This window comes from Orcinus orca, chromosome 3 (genome assembly GCF_937001465.1).
Source record: "Orcinus orca chromosome 3, mOrcOrc1.1, whole genome shotgun sequence".
Taxonomy (NCBI): Eukaryota; Metazoa; Chordata; class Mammalia; order Artiodactyla; family Delphinidae; genus Orcinus; species Orcinus orca.
In genome coordinates, this window is record NC_064561.1 from 55,146,606 (window position 1) to 55,169,287 (window position 22,682).

At 49.8% G+C, this 22,682-nt stretch overlaps 1 protein-coding gene across 8 annotated transcripts in view; it reads right to left on the minus strand.

Annotated features, from left to right (window-relative positions):
- GALNT10 (polypeptide N-acetylgalactosaminyltransferase 10) overlaps window positions 1–22,682 on the minus strand; it is a 311,914-nt gene that overhangs the window by 21,652 nt on the left and 267,580 nt on the right. For all 8 annotated transcript variants that reach the window (XM_049707809.1, XM_033407949.2, XM_033407948.2 and 5 more), the window contains 2 exons: window positions 19,468–19,585; window positions 4,070–4,177 (listed from right to left, as the gene is read on the minus strand). In XM_049707809.1, the coding sequence (XP_049563766.1) occupies window positions 4,070–4,177; window positions 19,468–19,585 (226 nt within the window). The remainder of the gene's footprint in view (window positions 1–4,069; window positions 4,178–19,467; window positions 19,586–22,682) is intronic.

Below are 22,682 nucleotides of genomic sequence, written 5' to 3' on the forward strand. Positions count from 1 at the left end.
ATTACAAAACACAAAGGTAATCAATAAAAAATGACAACCATATTACTGGCAAGTAGAGGCAGCAGCAGGTGAGGAAACATCCTGTTTGTGAGTAGACTTGGAGGAGAGGAAAAGTGAATTCTTCTGTGTACCTGTGAGGAAAATCCCTCACTCCACCTGCCGTGTAGATCCCATCTGCGGAGAACCTCTTACTTTTCTTGGAAGAGCAAAGCATCACGGTTCAGGGGAAATTCCCTGCTCCCAACATCTTCCTCCAACCCCAGGCTGTTGCCAGGATACCTCCCCTGCTTTAATTCTCTAGGCTTTATCATATCATTTTCCCCCTACTGCAATCCAGATTTCCTTCTGAAGGGTAAAAGCAAGTTAGCACTTGTTATCAATCACTCACACCTTAGTGTAAATGACTGCCCTAGAAGCAGAAGGTAAGGCTGCGGCTGGCAAATGTCTTCTGTACAGGGCGAGACAGTACATATTTTAGGCTTTGCAGACCATGTGGTCTCAACTCTGATATAGCTATAAAGCAGCCCTAGACACTACGTAAGTGAATGGGTGTGGCTGTCAAAATTTATGGACACTGAAGTTTGATTTTTTCATATGTCACAAAATATTATTATTCTTTTGATTTTCCCCCCCTCAGCTATTTAAAAATGTAAAAACCATTCTTAGCTTACGGGTCACACAAAAATAGTTTGCCAACTCCTGAGTAAGGAGGAAGGACGCTCACAGGAGGAAGGCCCTGGTTTCGAAGCCCAAACCCACCAACTCCTCACTTTTGCTGGCTCTGAGTTTGGGACTGGGAAACCACAAAATTTCCTTGCCACTGTCTCGTTTTTTCTGAGTGCTGAAGAGGTCAACAGTGGGTCAGAAATCAGTTCAGGAACATTGTTATCCCCCTCAGGCCCCTGCAGAGCAGAGGCTGGGTTTAATTTAAAACTGTGCCCAGAGGAAGCTGAAGGCCTAAGGGGGGCCGGCACATCTGAAGAGTCTCCTTTTCCTGCCTTGCCACCCAGGTCCTCTGGCTCACTGTCTGAGTTGCTCAAGCCACAGGGACGATGAGAGACCACCGTGGTTTCTTCTCTAACCACAGGCAAGGATGGCCAATCTGACCAAGGAAAGGTGTTGAAATTCACCAGGATTCTTTTTAAAGGATCAAATCAAATAATAGTCTAATTTTAAATGATACTTAAATTACTATTTTAATGAATATTGCATTTTCCAGACATGGCTTAGTAAGTCATTTCTCCCAGATCTTGAACTTTTGTACAGTTACTGGGCCAAAGTAAGGGACTTTACGTTTATTTCTATTACCTCTCCCCTTGCTAGAGTCATGAAAAGGACTCTGGGATTTTAGCAGGCGGTGTGCTCCTCTTATCCCTACTCCTAACACCTTCCTAGTTCTGGGTCCCAGTCCTGTCTGAGGCCCCCCTGCTTTTCTTGAGTTTGGATCACAGAGAATTGTCCAGAATCTTGGAATAAGTCTCCAAACAAAAATCAACTTTTGTTTTGCCAAGTTTGAGTGGGTTTCTGTTACTGCCTTCCCAAAGACCCCTTGCCCAGAGGCACAGACGAGAAGGATCTTAGCAAATTTAGTAAATAAATTAAGACTGGCTACTTCTTCTTGAGGCAGGCAAGCTGGTGGCCAGTTCATCCTTCCTGAATTGCTGCTCCACTGCTCCCTGGCTTTTTGTCCTTCTGGAATCTGTACACCTTTAGTAAGACTTTGGTTTCCCTCTTTATCTGGCTCTCTTGGGGCTTTTAGGATACCTCTCCTCAAATCTATCGGTATGATGTTCTAGGAGACAACACTCTAGAAGGATCTGGTTGTTAAAACACTGAACAAACATGTAAAATATGATCTGCAACTAAGACAGGGTAGTTAGAGATTGTAACAAAAAGTGAGGAGAGCTTGATTCAGGCACCTTTGGTCCTACCAACCTACATGGGCACTGCTCAGACTGAACTGGTTTAAAGTCAACAGGAGACTGATTCAGTCTGAATCAGGTGAAAAATCAGGTGAAAGAAGGAGTTAAAATGTGAAAACACAGAATTCAGATAAGACACTGAAATCACCTTTCCAGTCTTGCCAATATTGATGCTGACACTAATACTGCTAATGACAACAGCAGTCGCTATTTAAAGGACGACCCCTCTGTGCCAGGCACTGGTCAGACCTAAGTGGGTTTGAATTATGGCTCTAGTTTCTTTGTGTCTCTACATTTCACTGTCCTCATCTCTAAAATGGGGATTAAAAACAAGGGAGAACTAAGGGAGATAAGTATGTAAGATGCTTTGCACAATGCCTGGCTTAGGAAATTTTTAATGTGTTACTACAGTTCATCTGTGGATCTATGAACAGGAGGTGGTGGTGTGTCTTTACCGGGCGAGTCTTATATCAATACGTGACAGCTCTGGATAGGGAAAGGATGCTTTTGGGAGTGGTCCTGCTCAGGGGTCAGAGGACTGTCCTAATGGTTCCACAGTCCCTAGTAGTTGGAAGAGTCGCTGTCTTGGGCTTACTGAGCGACTCTGCGGTTTTCCCGCGTGGCTCCTTACTCTGGGGTTGCCAACGGTATTTCAGATGAAACGTGATTCCTGCCTCTCCTGCTGAACTAGACCTCGCACCCCACGTGAGAGGGCTGTCCCAAGCGCGGATGGCTGGTACGGCTGTCGTTGGAATCTTCGACCACTAGAGGGCGTTGCTGGCTCTCTTTTTCCTCAACGCCGGTCCCCATAGCAACGCCGGTCCCCATAGCAGCCCCGGCCGCCTCCAGAGCCCAGCATCCCACCCTTGGATGGAGCCCGGGGAGACAGCTGCCTCTCTGAACCTCTTGGTCTTTCTTGTAAGTCGCAGGACAAGGGCCCTTCCAAGACCCAGAGGCTACAATTCTGCACGTCGTTGATTGTCAGGTGATGGGGGAAGGGGAGGCAGTGGCCTGGGCAGAAGGAGGCTGTGTGGACTGAAGCCAAACAGGCTCGCGCGGGGGGTGTGTGTGTGTGGGGGGGTGGGCGCTGTCGGGAGGGGTCTTCTCGGGTTGAGGTGGGGGGTCTCCAACAGGCAAATCTGTGTGGTGACCTTTCCAGATCCCACCAAACCTCCCTGCGGCTCTCTTTACCCTCTGGGGACCCTCCCACCTCTTCGTTGTTCTTTTGGGGTCACCCTGATTTTTTTCAAGACCCTTAAGATTTTAAAATTTTGTTATTAAGGTTTAGTGAAATATTAATAACACAAAACAAAAACTTCTGGCTTACATTTCCGTTTGTAGATAGTGCCACTTTAATTTGACCAATGACTGATACAAACCATTTTAAGGCACTAAAACAGTTTGACACAGAATTTTTGGCATGAAAGTGGAGAGGCGGTGAGAAGAGAAAGACGCTAACATTTATTAACCATCGCTGTGCCAGGGGCTTTTAAGTGCCATCTCAGTCTTTCCCAAACACACCACTCCACCTGTATTACATTTTACCCAACATGTTTCTTTAAATCATCCCTAGTCTAACTTTGTACCTACTTTAGCTTTATCCTAAGTAATAATGTCAGTGAAATCATGAATTTGCTACACTAATCCACATTAATTTCAACACATGGAAATAAAAATGTTGACCACCTAAAATCACCTTATTGGTCACACTTTGGGAAACTGCATTATCTCCTTAATTCTCCCGGCCATGCTAAGACTTGGAAAAAAATGAGCTTCCTTGAAGCAAAGGAGTAAACAGAGCCTTAGAGCAACCCTTCCAAGGTCACAGTGCTAATAAGTGATTAAGCAGGGCTTTAAGTAAGTTCTTCTATGTTTATTTATGTTTGCCACACTGCGAGGCTTGTGGGATCTTAGTTCCCCAGCCAGGGCTTGAACCCATACCCTCAGCTTTGAAAGTGCGGAGTCCCAACCACTGGACCGCCAGGGAATCCCATAAGTAAGTTCTTTTAAACTGGATTTCACCTGGAGGGTGGGGGGAGGGGCACATCCTCACTCCTAGGGACCATTAGGCCTAGGGCATGGGGTGTCTCTGCTCCGCCGATGGTCGTAGGCCAACATCTCACCCCCTAGGGAAGCCACCACCTTACCCGGGCCAGGCTGACTCCGGCGGGGACCTTGTAGGGCACGTACTTCCTGTAGATATGGCCCACCCTGGAGCAGGGAATGTCCTCCATGCGGCCTCCACACATCCACACCTGCAGGGTGAGAAGTGAGAGGAGATGATATTTCTGCCTCCAATTCACGGCCTCCTCAAAGGTGAGCGTTCCTTCGTGCATTCATCGGAAGCATCAGTGTGGACTGTGTACTAAAGCCCCCATTCACAGAACTAGGGATGTAGGAAAACACAGCAGTGACAACAGCAGTAAAAACAGCTCACGGCATCGAGTGCTTACTCATGGCCAAATGCTATACGATATGGGCTTCGCACGCACAGCTGCACAGAAGCCTCGTCAGAAAACCCATAAAGTAGGTAGTAACGGAGCTCCATTTTACAGATGAAGAAACCGAGGCTCAGAGAAGCTAAGAAACTTCTCTAAGGTCACAGGGTTGGTACATGGTGGGGCCAGGATTCAGAGCCAGCTTGGGCTGACTCTAGAGTCTGAGCGCTGGACAAGTGTGAGAATTGTGAGGGGGTAGCGGGGGCTCTGTGGGAAAGACTGTGGTGATCACTTCGTGATGCTGTCCGCAGGTATGACAGGGGACAAGGTGGCACCCAGGCTGTGCCTTTGCCGACTCTGGCATTAAATGCTGTTGTTTCCTTCTAGATCTTGCTGGGTCACCCTGAGCAGTCCCCTGCCTCCCTGCCCTGACTCTCCTACAGGGTGGCTCATGGGCAAGGCTGCCTGTGCTTCTTGTGTCTCCCTCCACAACCGGTATCACAGAGATCTCCTGAGTTGGAACCCTGGTCTGACAACAGTGTGGGAATTCTTAACAAGTACAATCAACCCACTGAGGGGCCCAGCCTAAACAGACCCCCTCTGGCAGTCCTGGGTTCAAATCCTGACTCAGCCACTATACAGCTTTGTGACTTGGATCAAGGCACCTAACTTCTCTGAGTCTCAGTTTCCTCACTTGTAAAGGATGAAATGAGGCAGGCTCAGGGGACGCGGTATTGTAGGTAAGGTGCTGATTAGCACAGGACCTGGCACCCAGTCACAGCAGTGTGAGATACTGCAAATGATGGGTTCATACATTTGACTGATATTTATGGAGTGCCTGCTACAGGCCACACATGCTGCTGGGCACATACCACAGTGAATAAGTTGGCCAAGGCCCCTGCTCTCATGGAGGCGGAGTGTGGTGGCCAGACTCCGAGAAGCCCCCAGTGATCCCTGCCTCCTGGTGTTTGCATCCTCCCAAATGAAGCACATGAGGACTGACCTGTGTAACCAACAGGATACTACAGAAATGACGGAGGACACTGTGGCTCCCACCTTGCTCCCTGGGATCACTTGCTTTGGGGCAGCCAGCTGCCATGTTTTGAGGACACTCAAGCAGCCCCATGGAGAGGTACAGGTGGCGAGGAGCTGAAGCCTCCTGCTAATAGTGCTAACCTTCCCACCACGTGAATGAGCCATCTTAGAAGTGGCTCCTCCAGGGACTTCCCTGCTGGTCCAGTGGCTAAGACTCTGTGCTCCCAATGCAGGGGGCCCGGGTTCCATCCCTGGTCGGGGAACTAGATCCCGCATGCATGCTGCAACTAAGAGTTTGCATGCCGCAACTAAAGATCCCATGTGCTGCATCTAAGACCCGGTGAGCCAAATAAATAAATAAATAAATATTTTTAAAAGGCTCCTCCAGCCCCAGTCAAGCCTTCAGATGACCACAGCCCTGGCTGATACCCTGACTATAACCTCATGAAAGACCCAGGCAGAACTATCTCGCTAAGCCATGCACAAATCCCTGACCTGCACAAACTTTGAGATAATAACTGTCTATTACGGCTTTAAGATTATGTTTTCCTGTGGCAGTAGATAACTAATACAGGGACTTTCAGATGGTGATGTGTGATCTATGGAAGCCAAAGCAAGGTAACTGGATGGACTCACTGGATGGACGGATGGGATGCTGTGCTACCCCCACCTGTCAGGGAAAGCCTCACCTAGAAGGGAGTATTTGAGGCGAGACTTAAATGATGAGAAGGTAAAATAAAATAAAGATCTGAAGGGTGAGAGAGCAGGTGGAGAGAAGAGCAAGTGCAAAGGCCCTGGGGTAGGGAGCCAGAGGCCTGGAGCAGAGGTTGCAAAGACAGGAGTGAGGGGAGGGGAGCTCATAGAGGTGAGTGGGACAATCATAAGGGTCTCTTGCAGCAGAACTAGGAGTCTTCACTGCAAGTCTTCAGTGAGGGAGACAACACAATCCACCTCTCTTTTCCAAAGATGACTCTGTGGAGTGCAGGATGGCCAGTAGGGTACAGGACTGGGGGAGGGAAGGTCTAGGGGGCTTTTGTAGATACAAAGCAGTCATGGCTTAGGGTCTGTGGGACTGTGGCGATGGTGGGACACGGCTGGATTTGGGACATTTATTATTAATTTCATTACTGCATTCCCTCATTTGTGGAGTGAAGAGCAGGAGTGGGAATATCTACAACCCCGATTCCGTGCAAAAGAGCCTTTTCCACCTTGAACTGCTTGACAGGATTCTGGGGACTCGGCTCCGTATCTTGATTAATTCAGGGGCTCTAGAAGGGCTCCTTGCACACTTGAGGGGCCTCAGTCCCCCATCACTTCCCACCAGCAACTGTCTCCTCCCCACCCCAGATGTACTCTGTCCTGGGCTTCCCACAGGGGATAGGCATGCGTGGGGCTGCAATTAGTGGAAATGCTGCCTGGAGAAATGCGATTATATTCTGATCTTGGGGGAGAAAAAAAACCATCGAGCCAGTCAATAGAACAGAACATTGGTCTTGAGATAATGGGCTCCTGGTGGTAGATTAATGTCAAGGCCAAGCCAAGAAGTTTATTTTCAAAGCAGGAGACATTGGTCAGGCGCCAGCATCCTGTAACAATAACTCTCCCTTTATACAAAGTGACTGATGTGGAAGCAACGTTTTTGTCTGGTGGATATTGCCCAGGTCGCCGCTGGGCTGCCCTTGCCTGTTGGAAGGCAGAGCAACACTGAGCAGGTGGAGGACACCTCACCCTGCTCTATTTGTGAGTGTCTCCTGGGCAGCTGACTAGGCCGGTGTCCAGCTCTCTCGACTCCATATTAAACTCACATTAGCTAATGAGGCTGTGTCTCTGGCTCTGCTTGGCAGGGAACCTTCCTTTATGCAGACGGATCATCAATTTCCAAATCCTTCCCTGTGCTGTGACCTCGGGTTTCTTTGGCCCTGACCATGCTGGCCATCAGCCGGAAGGTTCCTGAGGGACCAGGGTGACCTTGATCTACTCAGAGGTTTGAGGCATCCAACATGCCCTCAGATTCCTGGGATGTCTGCAGCCCAGGAGGAGTGCTGGCTTTGGATGATGGGTTTACTCCACGGCTTCCCTGCCCTGGACATGACTCTCTGACGGCTGAGTCAGAACTCGAACTGCCTTTAGAGAGACGCACACCTGTTCAGCAAAAGCTGCTGCCAAGCCCTAAGTCCTCTGGGAGCACCTGAGCCGTCTGAGAGGGGCCCAGCTCAGGGTACACTCAACCCTTCAGAACGCCCTCTGGCCCCCCAGAACACATCATACACAGCAGGCACCACCCCCGTGGTGTTCGCTGCTTATCTGGCAGGATCCCCAGACTGGAGGGGACTCTCCACCCCGGGACATGATAAAAGCTGGAGGCATGCAATTACAGCATGACTTGCCGTGGGCTGGGGAGCTGGGCAGATCTGGTCCTGGACTCCAGGTTCAGCTCATGGCCCATGTCACCTACCTGTGTACCTTCAGGCCCACCTCCCTCCCTTCACAGCTAAGGCAGCAGCCACCCAAGACCCACAGAAACCACAGCACTGTTTTCCTATCCCAACGCCACCAGTGCAGCCGTGTGACCTGGGGATGATGGTCACTGCTACCTTGCAAGGCTGCTGAGATGGACTGAGACAAGCTGTGAAGAGTGCTCAGCCTGATGCCTGGCCGTAGCAAACCTGATTAATGTTAGTCATTTCTATTTGCGAAAGAACGAGAAATACCACCACCTTGAAATGATACAGTATTTGCCCTTCTGCTCAACACCATGGTATTTTTTTATCCTATGGCCTGATTTCCCAAATGGATAAAGTGAAGCTCAGAGACATGATGGAGTTTTTCAAACAGACTTCGTGGCAGAACCTGCAACTGACCAGGAGAATGACAGTGCCAGGCGGGTGGGGTAAAGTCACGGGGCTTGGTTGCCTGAGGGTCTTCACCTCTCCCCCAAGTAATACACCGGCAGAAGAGCCAAGCTGGTGGCAGAGAGAAGGGGAGCTGCAGAGCTGGCAGCAGCTGCAACCGTGTTTGGCCGGGACCCCGTCATATATGGATGGGGACAAAGACAGGCCACTGAGATGACATCTTGCAGCCCCTCTCTGCTGTCAGCTTTCTTCCCTCCCTCCCCTCCATGCCCTTCCTAGTCTCCATCCCCACGGGGGGTGCAGCTGTCTGCTCCGGGAGCCTTGTTCCACCATAAGGAGTTTCCAGACACACCCTGCCATCTCGTTCCTTGGTGCTGTTTTCTCCTGTGGAACAGTCTTCTCCCTGGAAGCACCATGCCACTAGACAAGTACAAATCTAATTGTAAAAGCTTGCTCCCCATTCATTTTCATTGCTGCTTTGATTTACTTTATTAGCAAACTTCTTTTGTGTGATGACAGGCTTCATTACAGTGTCTATAAAAGACAATTAGTCGCTCTTACCTCCTAAACTGAGGAGGAAAGAAACGAGTGGTGATGAGCTTCAGGAAGACACAGTGGGCCCCGGTGAGTGCGTGGCAAAGGGGCCGTCCTGCTGAGGGGACCGCGAGTGAGCAGGGGTGGGGCGAAACCTCTCACTCAAGGAAACGGCTGCCTGGAAACCAGTCAGTAATGGATGGGCACCCTACCTGCCCAGGGAGGGGAGAAGACACCAGTCAGCCATGGCTTTTGCTGCTGGCAGCAGCTGAGGACCCCGAAGAAGTCCAAACCCTGTTCAGTTGCGCTTGGGAGCTGCACCATTAATATGCAATTAAAAGAATAATCGTCACCAATTATCCTGCATTATCTCTGAGCTTAGGAAGAACACAGGGTAGCCGTGATGAGCTTGGTTCTGGCTCTTAAGCAAGTTTCATGAATCTGAAAGCCTCAGTTTCCTCACCTGCAGTATGGGATGTATTACTGTGCCTCCCTCCTAGGGTTGTGATGAGGCTGGAATGAGGTAATTCTGAAGCATAGAGGACTCTGAGCAATCCTAATGGTGCTACCTGGGCACATGGTGGCTGGCGCTGCTGGTGGTGGGCGCCACAAATATGCCACGCAGTTTCCCTTCAGAAAAGAAGGAATGGCGTTGGATCCATGTTTTCTGTAAGTTCATATGATTTTGAACATATTAGCTTGTTTCGAACAACAAGATACTGTTTCAGGAAGTCTCACCAGTATGAAAGAATCTCACTCATGTTCATTTTAGATGCTTATACTGGTTACAGGGTACAGTTGGTAAAAGAGCAGGAAAAAACCCAATTTTATTTTTCTTTTAAAAATCCATTTAAATTTACTTCTAGATTAATATATGATTTTATATAATATAGTTTTAAGCATATGTGTATCTAAATTAATACATTGAATATCTGACTGTTTCAACAATATCCTGGGGCTTCCCTGGTGGCACAGTAGTTAAGAAGCCGCCTGCCAATGCAGGGGACACGGGTTCGAGCTCTGGTCTGGGAGGATCCTACATGCCGCGGAGCAACTAAGCCCGTGTACCACAGCTACTGACCTGCGCTCTGGAGTCTGTGAGCCACAACTACTGAGCCCACGTGCTGTAACTACTGAAGCCCGCGCACCTAGAGGCCGTGCTCGGCAACAAGAGAAGCCACTGCAATGAGCAGCCTGTGCACCACCAACGAAGAGTAGTCCCTGATCGCCGCAACTAGAGAAAGCTCATGTGCAGCAACGAAGACGCAATGCAGCCAAAAATAAATAAATTAATTAAATAAAGAAAAACAATATTTTATTTTATTTTTTTTTGTGTGTGCGGTACACGGGCCTCTCACTGTTGTGGCCTCTCCTGTTGCAGAGCACAGGCTCTGCACACGCAGGCTCAGCGGCCATGGCTCATGGGCCCAGCCGTTTCATGGCATGTGGGATCTTCCCGGACCGGGGCACGAACCCGTGTCCCCTGCATCGGCAGGCGGACTATCAACCACTGCGCCACCAGGGAAGCCCTCCTGAGGTGTTTATAGTCAACTTGGCCAAAAAATGGGGGGTGGTTGCCTTACATTAGGGCTTTTTTTTTTCTTTAATAAATGAATTCACTTAAGTTGCAGGATCTGTTAGGTTTTGGTTCATATTTGAAATAGCACAATCTCCCAACCACCCAGTGGGGGAGGTACTGGCATGCCTCTTACACATGAGGAAAGCGAGGCCTAGCGAGGTCCAGTGCCTTCCCCAGGGCTCCTCGGCTCATAAGTGGCAGAGCCCAGAGTGGATTCCAGGGTGGGGGCCCCCAGAACTAGGCAGATCTGAGACTGCACCTTCGATCTTTCTAAAGCCTAGTCCTGACCCTATCATGGTCTCCCACAAAGACCCCTCTTGGCACTTGTATTATCTGCAGGACAAAGGGGTCACCCTGGGCTTGCAGTCAAGGCCTCTGCCCCCTGCTCCGGTCACCTCTGATCCCCTCCACACCCCCTGGACACCACACGTGCATGCTGCTGAGAGCCAGCTGCAGTGCACCCACATTTCTGCTCTCTTGGGCACATGTGCTTTTCTTTCCATGAACAATGCAGCCCAGTACAAACATTCATTCGTTCGTTCATTCATTCACACATAGCCTGGTCACTGGTCAGCCTTGCTCTAAAACCCTGTTGGAAGAGATGGGGGCTTCCCTGGTGGCACAGTGGTTAAGAATCTGCCTGCCAATGCAGGGGACACGGGTTCGAGCCCTGGTCTGGGAAGATCTCACATGTCGCGGAGCAACTAGGCCCGTGAGCCACAACTACTGAGCCTGCGCATCTGGAGCCTGTGCTCTGCAACGGGAGAGGCCGTGACAGTGAGAGGCCCGCACACTGCAATGAGGAGTGGCCCCCGCTCGCCGCAACTGGAGAAAGCCCTCACACAGAAACGAAGACCCAACACAGCCAAAAAAATAAATTAATTAATTAAAAAAAAAAAGAAGAGATGGAACAGAAACTGGCAGCCAAGGGTGGACCAGTGACATAGAGCCTTGAAAGTGGGGTGAAGGTGTTGGTACCTGTGGGCCAACCCTGCCAACCAACCTACCCATTACTCTATCTTTCCACACCCCAGCCTGAGCATCCACTCTGTACCAGACCTTACCTACTGGTTACAGCCACGATTTTCAGTCTCGAGTGAGCATCAGAGTCACCTGGAGAGCTTGCTAAAACACAGACTGCTGGGTCCCACCCCCAGGATGTCTGACTCAGCAGGTCTCCGTGGGATCTGAGAATTTACATTTCTAACAAGTTCCCAGGTGATGCTGGTGCTGCTGGGCTGGGGACCACACTTTGAGAACTAGTGCCTCCTGGATTAGTGACAGCCCCTCTCAGGACAGTGGTGCCTGCCAGTTCACACTGTGTCTCTAGACAGCCCTGTGAGTTTGGGGTTTCAATGAGGAAGTAAAGGTTCAGCAGAAAGGGCAGGTGAACTGTCCCAGGTCTCACTCAGAGCTCATTCCAGAGCTGGGCCTGGAGCCAAGGTCTTTGGCCTCTGTCTTGCCGGCCTCAAAGCTCTTTCCACGCCTGTCTTCCTGCAACTGCAGCCCATACACATCGACCACAATGCCGACGTTAACAGCTATCATAATTGATCATTTACAATATGCCAGGCGCTGAGCTAAGCTTTTAACACATTTTGATTAATAGTATGCTCACACCGACACTGTGCAATAAGGATCATTCTATTGCCACTTTACAGATGAAGAAGTCCAGAGAGGTTAAGTCACTTTCCCAAGGTCACACAGCGACTAGCTCATGGAGCTTTCACCTGAACCCATATGGTTTGATTCCAAAGCCAATGTACTATCCCGTGCCGTTCTGCCTCCTTTTTTCCTCTTTTTCTTTTCTTTTTTCTTTTTTTTGCGGTACGCAGGCCTCTCACTGTTGTGGCCTCTCCCGTAGCGGAGCACAGGCTCTGGACATGCAGTGCAGGCTCAGCGGCCATGGCTCACGGGCCTAGCCGCTCCGCGGCATGTGGCATCTTCCCGGACCAGGGCACGAACCCGTGTCCCCTGCATCGGCAGGCGGACTCTCAACTACTGCGCCACCAGGGAAGCCCCCTGCCTCCTTTTTTAACACGAAGGTTCTGATCCAAACAGCTACCACTCACTGACTGCCTTCTTTTTGTCTGTCTCCAGGCTAAACAAACGTTTTATACCATTTAATTTTTAATTTTTATTTTTGGCCTCACCTTGTGGCATGTGGGATCCCTGACCAGGGATCGAACCTGTGCCCCTGCATTGAGAACACGGAGTCTTAACCACTGGACTGCCGGGGAAGTCCCTACCATTTAGTTTTTATAACAAACCTGTGAAGGAGTTGTTATCTCCATTTTTAGCAATAAAAGACCGAGACATGAAGAGATGGGCACGTGGCTGGTTAGGGAGCCATGTACCACAGGTGACCCTCGGGCTTCCGAGCCATCTTCCTGGAGGAATGGTGGGAGGGGCAGGTGCCCACAGACAGAGACACCCATGGAATTTCAAATGGCTGCTCAAAGTCAGGAGCAGAATGCCTTCCCTGTTCTTGGCAGACAGCTCTTAGAAAGTCTGGGTACATGTGGCTGGGAGGAAAATGCTACATGCGGCAGAGCAAGTTCCCAGCATCCTCGGATAACCCAGCGAAGGAAGGAGCTAGCGCCGGGTTCCCGGCAGCGACACTGCAGCTGGTCTGAATCAGAGGGGGCTGGCAGCGGGTGGTGGAAGGGATGGGGAGAGGCGATGGCATGCTGGCACTTGTGTGGGGGCCCCGAAGGCCCTCCTGGGTGGCAACTTAACCCCCTCAGGGCTGGTCCTGACTTCTGGGGCCTCCCTGTAGCAGTGGCCTCTCTCTAGGCTGCCCCCTCCCACCAGGTGGAATGAAATGAGCACTGGGCTTAGAGTCAGGACATCTGGGATTTAGCCCTGGCTCTGCCACCTTCCAGCTGAGGGACCCTGGCCCTGTCCCCTAAGAACCTGGGGCATCAGGTCACAACATCACTCCTCACCCGTTTCTGGTGTGCCTACTACTTTCTTTTCATACACCCTATTTCACTCAACCCCCCTGATGACACGTGAGTTCCAAGGAAGGAAAATCTGAGAGCTTCCTTTTTTTAAATCTGCCCACAGCAGTCTGGGGCTGGGTTGGCCTTTGGTAACTGTATCAGTGTTGGACTATGCAGACCCACCCACCACTGAGGCCTCCTGCCTCTGCTCAGATGTGGTGGGTTTCCCTCTCGGAACAAGGCTCTCCCTCGTTCCCTCGTGTGGCTTTCTGTCACTCCCTTGCTCAAGCGAGCCTGCCCCAAGGGACCTTCTGAACGTCTCCATCTTCCTCTCCAAGGGCAGCAGGCTGCTGCCCCTGTCTCCTGGAACAGACCCTGCAGAGGTGCGCTTGGGGTCTCCATCCTTCCCTGGGGGTCTCCTCACCGTGACTCCCTTCTCTGTAGACCTCACCTGGGGGAGAATCTCATCCCTGAACTTGCAAATGGCCCAAACGAAGCACTGGGATGTCTATGGGGCGGAGGAGGGGTGGGCCGGGAGGCTGAAGAAACAACAGTCTTCCCTTCTTCTCGGTTAAAAAAAATATTAATTTTTCTCCTGATTACAGAAGTGATATGTACTGATGATGAACGCATTCAACGTTACAGAAACAATGAAGCAGAAAGGGACAGCCACACTGTAGCCCTCCCACCCCCGATGCCCCAAGGGATGGGAAGCTTCCGCGGCACCGTGGGTCAGAGTACATCAAGGCAAAGGATCAGTCTGAAGTCAGACAGCAGGGCTGAAATCCTTGTTCCAACCACGTGACATTGTGGAAGGATTTAACCCAAGACTCAGTTTCCTCATCTATAAAGTGGGGGGGCACGGGGCCCCACGTTACTGCATGTGGGTGCTCAGTAAACTAGGAGATTCTTCTCAGTTTTTTGTTTGTTTGTTTGCATTTGTCATATTTTTTAAGATTAAACACGCGACTATATATACATACATAAAAACAAAATTTTCACATCTTTTTTTAAAACTTAATTTTGGAGGCATCTAACTTCTTTTACATAATATTTCACTGTTGGGATGTGCTCTAACTTACTTATCCCCTAAGGATGTACATTTAGGTCATTTTCAGTCTTCCCCTTTCGTAAGTAATGCTTCAACAGATAGCTCCTACCTCAATCTTTGCTCTATCTCTCTTGGCTAAACTCCTGGGCGTGAAATTTTGGGTAAAAGAATGTGCTTGCTTTGAAATGTAACGAATTCTGCCAAATTGCTAACAGAAGATATATCCACTTACATTGCGTCAAGGCCCACATCTTTCTCACGCCAGCTCAGCCACGTTGTCCCGTGGACACTTCTCCTCTCCTGGACCTCAAAGTTGAAGACATCCTAACCTCAGCCTCCTGGGGACACTGTGCAGGTCCCTTTTCTGCTGGTCCTGCTGCCACCACCTCTAATCCAACCACCCTCGCATCCACGTAAGACCAAGGGCTTTCTCCACAGCATCTTATTCGAGCCTCTCTTGGGTAGGAAGGAAAACTCTATCAGTACCATCTGGGATGTGAGGGCCAGAGAGATCAAGCAATTGGTCCAGGGTCTCCAGGTGGACAGAGAGCAGAGATGAGAAGCCAGTGCCCTGCCTTCTCACTGAGTACCTCTCCTGCCACATCGCGATCACCCAAAGATGCAGATGTAAGCCTGGGAAGGGCAGGATGAAGGAAGTTATATAAGACAGGAACTGATGCCACTAACAGTTATCTAAAACACCTATTCTGGGCCAGAAACTGGGGTATAGAGATGGACAAAACCCACTCCCTGCCTCGAGGAAGCTCAGAGTGCAGTGGGGGAGACAGGCCAACCCTTGGGTCCTGTCAACAGGAGGTACTGGGTGCCATGCTGGGAGTGACATTCGGGTGGTCCCTAAGCATCAAAGGGAGCTCAGGTAAGGCTGAGAGGACACCATATAGATGAGCTGAACCCAGAAGGATGACTGTGGGTTGGCCAGACCAAGGAAGGGCATTTCAGGAAAAGTGAACAGTGCATGCCTTCAAAGATAGCCAGGCATATGAGCCTGGGGCTTGTAAGCCGTTCTGTATGGCTGGGTCAGGTGGACATCGGTGGTTTGCCCCGTCCCGCCTCCATTCCCCCTTCTGCACACAATGCCTGGGCTTTCCTTTAGGGAGTCAGCTCATCCCACTTTCCCAGCTCCAGGATGGGCATGTGACCAATCAGACTCAGGCTGCAGTTGACAGATCAGAACATTGTTCAGGAAGGGGCAATGAGACTCGACTTGGGGACTTACTACAGGAATCATGGGAAATAGAAACTCTTTTCCCACTGGGCTGCTGGGTATTTCCACAAGTGAAAACTTGCCTGAGAGGAAAGCCAACCCAGATGAAAGCAGAGCTGAGGGACTAAGCGAGATGGAGCCTAGATGAGATGGGTTAGTCCCTGGATCCAGCCGGGTCTGGAGGATCTACCCTGGAATTTCAGTTGGGTGGGCCAATCAATTCTGATTTTTTTGCTTAAGTCAGACTGGGGTCAGATTGACCGGGATTTTGGTGACCTGTTACCAAGAGTCCAGACTAACGCAATGCGGAGGAGAGTGGAGAGAAAGTAAGGGGCGGTAAGCAGCTCACGGAGGTGGGTGTAGGCCAGGCTACAGGGTTAAAGATTTATCCGCCCACTAGAACTGGGAAGGGTCTAACTGCCAAGCAGGAGAACTCTCATATGTGACCATGCCTTTTGGAAACAGAAGCTCTATTGGCTGAGAGAGAGAGAGGGGAAAAAAAAGAGTCAATGACTCTCCTAGAAATTTAAGAGCCTTCGGAACATCTCTTCTGGGGTTTTCCCATCAGGATAGATGGCCTGGTCTGAGATTGGAGCCGAATTATTAATCCATCAGCCCTGATGGCACGTATCAATTTGTCTTTTTTTTTAACGTATCAATTTATCTTAATTTCTGAATATACACTCATGCCTTTCAGACCAGTCTCTCTTCTCTGTCACCAAGAAGAAAAGGGATCTCAGTAGAGATTAATCAGAGGGAATTTGGCCCTTCGTAAATGCCCTGCTCTGGCTGAAACAGAACACCCAGCATTCCAGGGAGGTGTTGCTGGCAGACGAACGGGCTCTCCTGTGCCCTCAGCGCTGTGGGCAGGCCTTCCGCGGGGGCCCAGGAGACAGTGCACTGGCAGAGGGGCTGCCGCCGGCTCCAGGAACTCGCGTTCTCAAAGCCCGGAGAGAGAAAGCCCAGGGAGAAATGTCTCCCTTTCAGACCTGGGGGACTCCTCATTACACTGTCTCATCTCCTCTCCAGAGTGAAGGAGATAATTGGATCAAATGGCAACAGGAGCCAGCCTCCCTCCCCCTCCCGGATGAGAGACTTCCAATAGGGCTTCATTACCTTGTCTTTTGTAAATAAACTGTGGTGGGAAAATGCCAATTGTTCTGCCATAATTGCCTGATGAGCATCATCAAATGGGTCTTTCAAACGCAAAGACTGAAATTATTTTGGGTTTAGAAACTCCTTTGTGCTCATTTTTCTCCAATCACTCTTCTCCACGGAGGGAGTTTCTGAAGGGGAACTTCTTGACCAAGGAGGCTGGTTCTGGCCAGTATTACACCTGCTCTGAGTATTCAGAGTATTCACTTATTTATTAAGTGCCTTCTCCCGGTCAGGCAACCCTGTTGGTTCTTGGGATACAACAGACAAAGATGGTTACCCTACTGGAGTTTACATTCTGGTGAGAACTCAGAACACTGATGTGCCCATTTCTGGGAAAAAACTTAGTAGAAAACTTCATAAATTAAGTTTGTTTAATTGACAGATTGAGGAACTGTGAAGTTAAAACTCTTCTGATTCCTTGTATGTGATTCCACTGTAAGGATGTGACATTTGGAAAATTAGATTGCATGGGCTAGGGATACTAAATAAATGACATATGTGCCATCGCTCGCCAAACCTGCACCCAGGGCAGACATCACTAATCAATCACCACTCCTTTTCTGATAAGCTCAAACACAGCCTCACAATACATATTAACACAGAACTGGGGCAGCTCCTACTGATGGATCAGAGTTGGCTGGGAGAGCAAACCTATTTCTGACTTAGACTGTTACTAGTTCACTTCATTGAGAGGCTGCAGGATATCCTAGTAAGTTAACCCCAGGAGGAGGCAAAAACTGAGAAGAAAGAGTAAGAGATTACAGCCAACCTCTTAGGCTAGTTTTCTTCTCAAGTGCTCTCACGTCCCTGCAGAGGCCTATACAACATGGCGGGTGAGAGCATGGGCTTTGCAGTTGGGCGGACCTGGGTTCAGGTCCTGGTTCTGTTAGTGTCAGCTGTGTGGGACCTGGGTCTGAGTTCCACCTGCCCCCCTGTGAAATGTTTATAATAATGATACCACCCTCCTAGGGTTGCTTTGAGGATTAAATAAGCCAACACTTGTGAAGGGCTCCACACAGGGTACTGCCAGCTCTGATCATGGCTGCACTTGAGTTGCCGCACAGCAGGGTGGATGCACAGTTGTTGACAGCTGGCATCCGCTCTGACTGATTGGTGCTTGTGTCATCGTTGTTGTTAAATATTTTTAATATCACCCCTGGATTTTAATATTAGTTTTATTTAGGGGGCTGGCCCCCTTATGGGAGACAACTTCAGAAGTCTGAAGGTAAAATGGACATAGACTGCCTTTCAAACCAAAATAATGTTTCAGTAGAATTACAGGTTGTTTTCTTGCTAATCAAGAATTTATGTCCCCCAGTTCTGAACTGCTCACCCAGTGGCATACACAAGGACAATGACAATAATGAAAATAATTTTTAGGATATTTATTAAGTCATCCTAACAAGAATGGACTTATTTAATGCTCTCAACAACCCTGTGAGAATTAAAGTATCATTAAACCCATTTTATGGAAGCAGAAACTGAGGCTCAGGGAGGCTAAGGATTCTTTGTCCAAGATCACACAGCTGGCACGAAGTAGCAGAGCTACGACCTGACCTAGGCAATCTAACCCCAGCGCCGAAACCTTAATTGCCGTGTGTGACAATGGTCCTTTGCATAAGAAGTTGATGCCCGACTTGGCAGGCATCCGGGTTCCTTGGCAGGCGTGTTCACAGGGCTCAGCCCAGGTATGCTGCTGGCCCTCCCTCATGGGTTGGGGATATGCCTTACCAGGGGTTCTAGGGGTGTTAGAAGCAGGCCCTGGCCGACCACAGGGCCACAGGACAAGCTAACCTTCCCCTCAGAGGGACGAAGCCTCTGTTCTTCACTTGAGATCAATACAAAAATCCCACAAAAAGGGGAGGAATGGGGCCTCAGAAGTTTGCATAGTTAACCAGTAACCATCACCTCCTTTATCACCATTGTCAGAAGCTTCTACAGCACATGGGCCGGTCTAATAGGTTACAGTAAATATATTTTCACTGACTCTTTAATAATTTCTACCAGATATTAATTGGTTGTGTCCCCAGGTTGGGTGCTAACCACTTTCTAGCTATTATCTCATTTAATCTTCACAAAAGCTCTGTAAAGTAGGTAGTGTGATTATTCTCTTAGATGAGGGAAGAAAGCTCAGAGAGGTAATCTAACTTGCCCAAAGTCACACAGCAACTGAGTGATGGAGTTGGGATTGGAACCCAGGCTTCTCTGACCCCACAACTCAAGCTCTTAGCCCCTGGTCTCTGTACATCAAACTCCAGCAGAGACAGATCCAAAGGGAAGACTCGAGAGGGGTGGCCAGGAACCACTAAAGACAAGTTGGTTTCTGTGAGGCCAGGGGACCATTCTCAGAGCAGAGCTTCCTGCCGGCCCACGTGTCTTGTTCGGCCGTTGTGCTCTCTCTTCCCTTCTGCTGGTCGGCTGGTCGTCTCAATGGGAGACACACCATCTCTGGGGAAGTGAGGCCTGTTTTATTCCAACACTGTCATCGGAGAAGGGACAATGCAAGGCAAACACCAGCCAGAGCTATGGCTGAGGCCAGCCTTTGGCAACCTGAGGATCTCCACGCTGCCGCCTCCGCTCCGCACCCCCTACCGACACACACACAGCAAGCAGTGGCTGGCGGCTCCTGATTTGTTCACCAGGCTCAGACAGACGCTAAGCAGGCAGCCTGCCAGGACAGGCGCCACGGGCACCCTGCCAAGGACAAAGGGGCTTCCCAAGAGCTCACCTTGAACGAGATTTCATACTGCTCCCCTCCCCATATCTCCAAGCCTGGGTCGTACCCGCCCAGCTCCCAGAACCACTTCCGATCCACGGCGAACAGTCCGCCGGCCATCACAGGAGACCTGCGGGAAGAAGAACCTGGTGTGAAGACGCGGACGTCTTGGTCGTGTGCTCCTTGGGTATCCTGCTCTAGGGCACTGCTGTTCTCCCAGGGGTGATGCTCCCCGCTACTCTGTGAACACAGCCCACTTGTCCAGCAGGGAATCCAAAGCCCTTCTGAGTGAGGCCCCTGGCTTTCTTCCTTCTTGCCTATACTTCTTCATAAATGCTACATTTTAACCAATGGACCCAAAAATCCTTTACGTGGTTAACACCTAAGAATACTTGTGAAATGAAATCATAGTGCTTTTTCCCTGTGGGCCTTGTAGCTGTACCATATATATATGCACATCTATATCTAATCTCTAGTCTTCCCATTGATTAAATGATCTGAATCAGGTCTTTCCAAGCCTGTCTAGGCTGTAGAATGTCTTAGAGAGATGAAAACACATACAGCTTCCTGGGCCCAACCCCAGACCTACAAAACAGTCTCTGGGGGAATGGAGCTTAGGAGTCTGTGTTTTTGGGTAAGATTGTTTGATGATTCTCACTCTGTAATCCCAGCATAGATATTTTTTTTTCTGCTGAGAGTTTATGGAAGAAGCCACAGTCACTGTTCTTTCAGTTAAACTGGGATAAGATTAACTCCGCTCATTCATTCTCTCATTCGTTTCTTCATCGAGTACCAGCTGAGAAGCAGATGCTGGAAGAATTTGGAGATAAATCAGGGTCAGACAGAATCTTTAGGGGATGCCAGCATGGCAGGGCAGCCACCTCAGGAGAGGAGGACCCAGAAGACAGGTGGGGTGTAACAAGGGCCTCTGGGAGGCGCAGGCAACGCTACGGGAAAGGAGGGAGCGTCTGCCTCCAGGTTTTCGGGGTGAGGAGGGAAGCTGGGGCAAGAGTCAAGGAAGGATGCTCAGAGGGTGGCATTCGAGGTGGCTAGGAACACAGTGGGAGCTTGGGGGAGGGGAAGGCACCCAGGAGAAAGCACGAGCTCGGGGGCAGAGATGATCAAGCGGTGGGTGTGGCTTGCCCAAGTTCCCCACGGCGCCTCCCGTGGGGCCAGCACCTGGGAGGGGCCACCAGTGTTTTTTGTGCGAAAAGCTCTCTGAGTGGCTGTGGCCTTGTCTGACTCCCCTGGAAAACTCCAAACCCTCCAAGGAAAACCATTCTAGCAGCAACCTCCACGGCCCCTCCTGGCTTGGGGAACTGCACGCTCAGGGGAAGTGGACTGACTTGGAAAGAGGTGAGTTAACCCACACGCCTTGCGAGGCTTCCTGCAGTAGATGGGCCCTGATAGCACAGGAGGGGACCCCTTTAGAAAGGACTCCCTTGATCACTGACCGAGGCCTTGAGTCTGCCAGGCGCTGTACTGAGCTAAATTACTACCAAAATGAATTTACTCCTCACACTGACCTCATGAGCCCGGATCAGAAACGGGGAAATCCTCACTGCAACCTCAGCTCTCCCCAAACCTGTGGTGGGGTCTGGGGTGAAGATTTTAGCCCCGGAGCCCTGTGCTGCTGAGTATGGGAGCCACTGGCCACATGCAGCTTACTGACACTTGCATTGTGGCTGGTCTGAACTGAGAGGTGCTGGCAGTGTGAGATACACACTGGATTTCCCAGACTTAACGTGAAGAAAAGAACAGAAGAGATCTCATTCATAATTTGAAAGCGTTGGTCACATGTTAAAATGAGAATATTCTAGATATACTGGGTTAAATGAAATACATTACTAAAATGAATTGTATCTGCTTCCCTTTACCTTTTTTTAACGTGGCTAGGAGGACATTCAGAAGTACATAAGTGAGTCGCACGATACTTCTATAGGACAGTGCTGATTTAACCTCTTTGAGCTGGTTTCCCCATCTACACAGGGACGTAGAGCTACACCTGCTAGCTCACACTGCTAGTACAGTTTTGAAAGTAACCAGTACTATAGGAAAGTAAGGTGTTAGTAGTATCAACTTTCTTCTGTCTTACGAAGGTTGTAGGGTTTCTGGTTTTTCTGGCTGGAGCCGTGACGCTTGGAGGGCCAGAGAGTGCTTCTGGCTCGGTGCTCCAAGGTAAATCAAACCTAAGACTCTGCACAAAAGCATCAGCCTGGGTGGAAGCCAGCGGCAGGGGACGTGGTAGGATAGGTAGGCTATTAGGTGTAAGGCATTTCGGATGCTTGAGGCTTCACCTCCAGAGGGAAGCCTCTCCTCTAGGCTGGTCTGTTTTCTGCTGTGTTCAACAGTAATAGTAACAACAATTCTGAGCATCTAGTGTGTGCCACTCACCTCACCATCACCAGCTCTCACAAAGCCCTATTACTAGCCCTCTTTTCACATGGAGAAATTTGAAATTCAGAAATGCTATGTGCTCTGCTCCAGGGCATGTAGTTAGTAAGTGGATGAGCTGCCACCAAAGCCTGTGTCTTTCAAATATCATGACACGGCTCTGTGCCTGCAGCGTGCCCACTTGCTGAGCACCACGGGGAGGTGTGCAGACAATGACCAGGATTTCTCAGTGGCCTGTTCCTGGGGTTTTGTCTGAGTGCCACACAGAAGAGAGACTTCTGGAAGGAACTGGAGGGTACAAAGGATGGAGAGTCCCTCGGGAGGCATCTGGGCCAGTGGCTCTCAAACTTGGCCATATGTCAGCATCATCTGGGAACGGACGCCTGAATTCCCCACCCTGAGACTCCGGTGTAACTGGACTCAGGGGCAGCCTGGGTGGTTCTTCTTCTTTTTTAAAAATTTTTATTGGGGTACAGTTGATTTACAATGTTGTGTTAGTTTCAGGTGTACAGCAAAGTGAATCCGTTATACTTCTTCTTATTCTTTGTTTTAAATAAACTCCCCAGGTGATGGCAACATGCAGCCACGGTTGAGAGTCCCTGCTCTAGGGCTGGGCCAACCCCTTTAATATTCAGATGAGGAGACTGAGACTGCAGACAAAACTAGCTGGGCCTCTGCTTCTAACCAGCTGCACGACCTGCACCCACCCCTCCCTCATCCTGCAACGAGGAGACTGAATGGACCAGGACCCAGCATGACATACCTTTCAAATCTAGGGCCTATGAGTTGGCTTATGGCAAAGATTCAAACCATAAAAGGGGGTTCTGGTTACC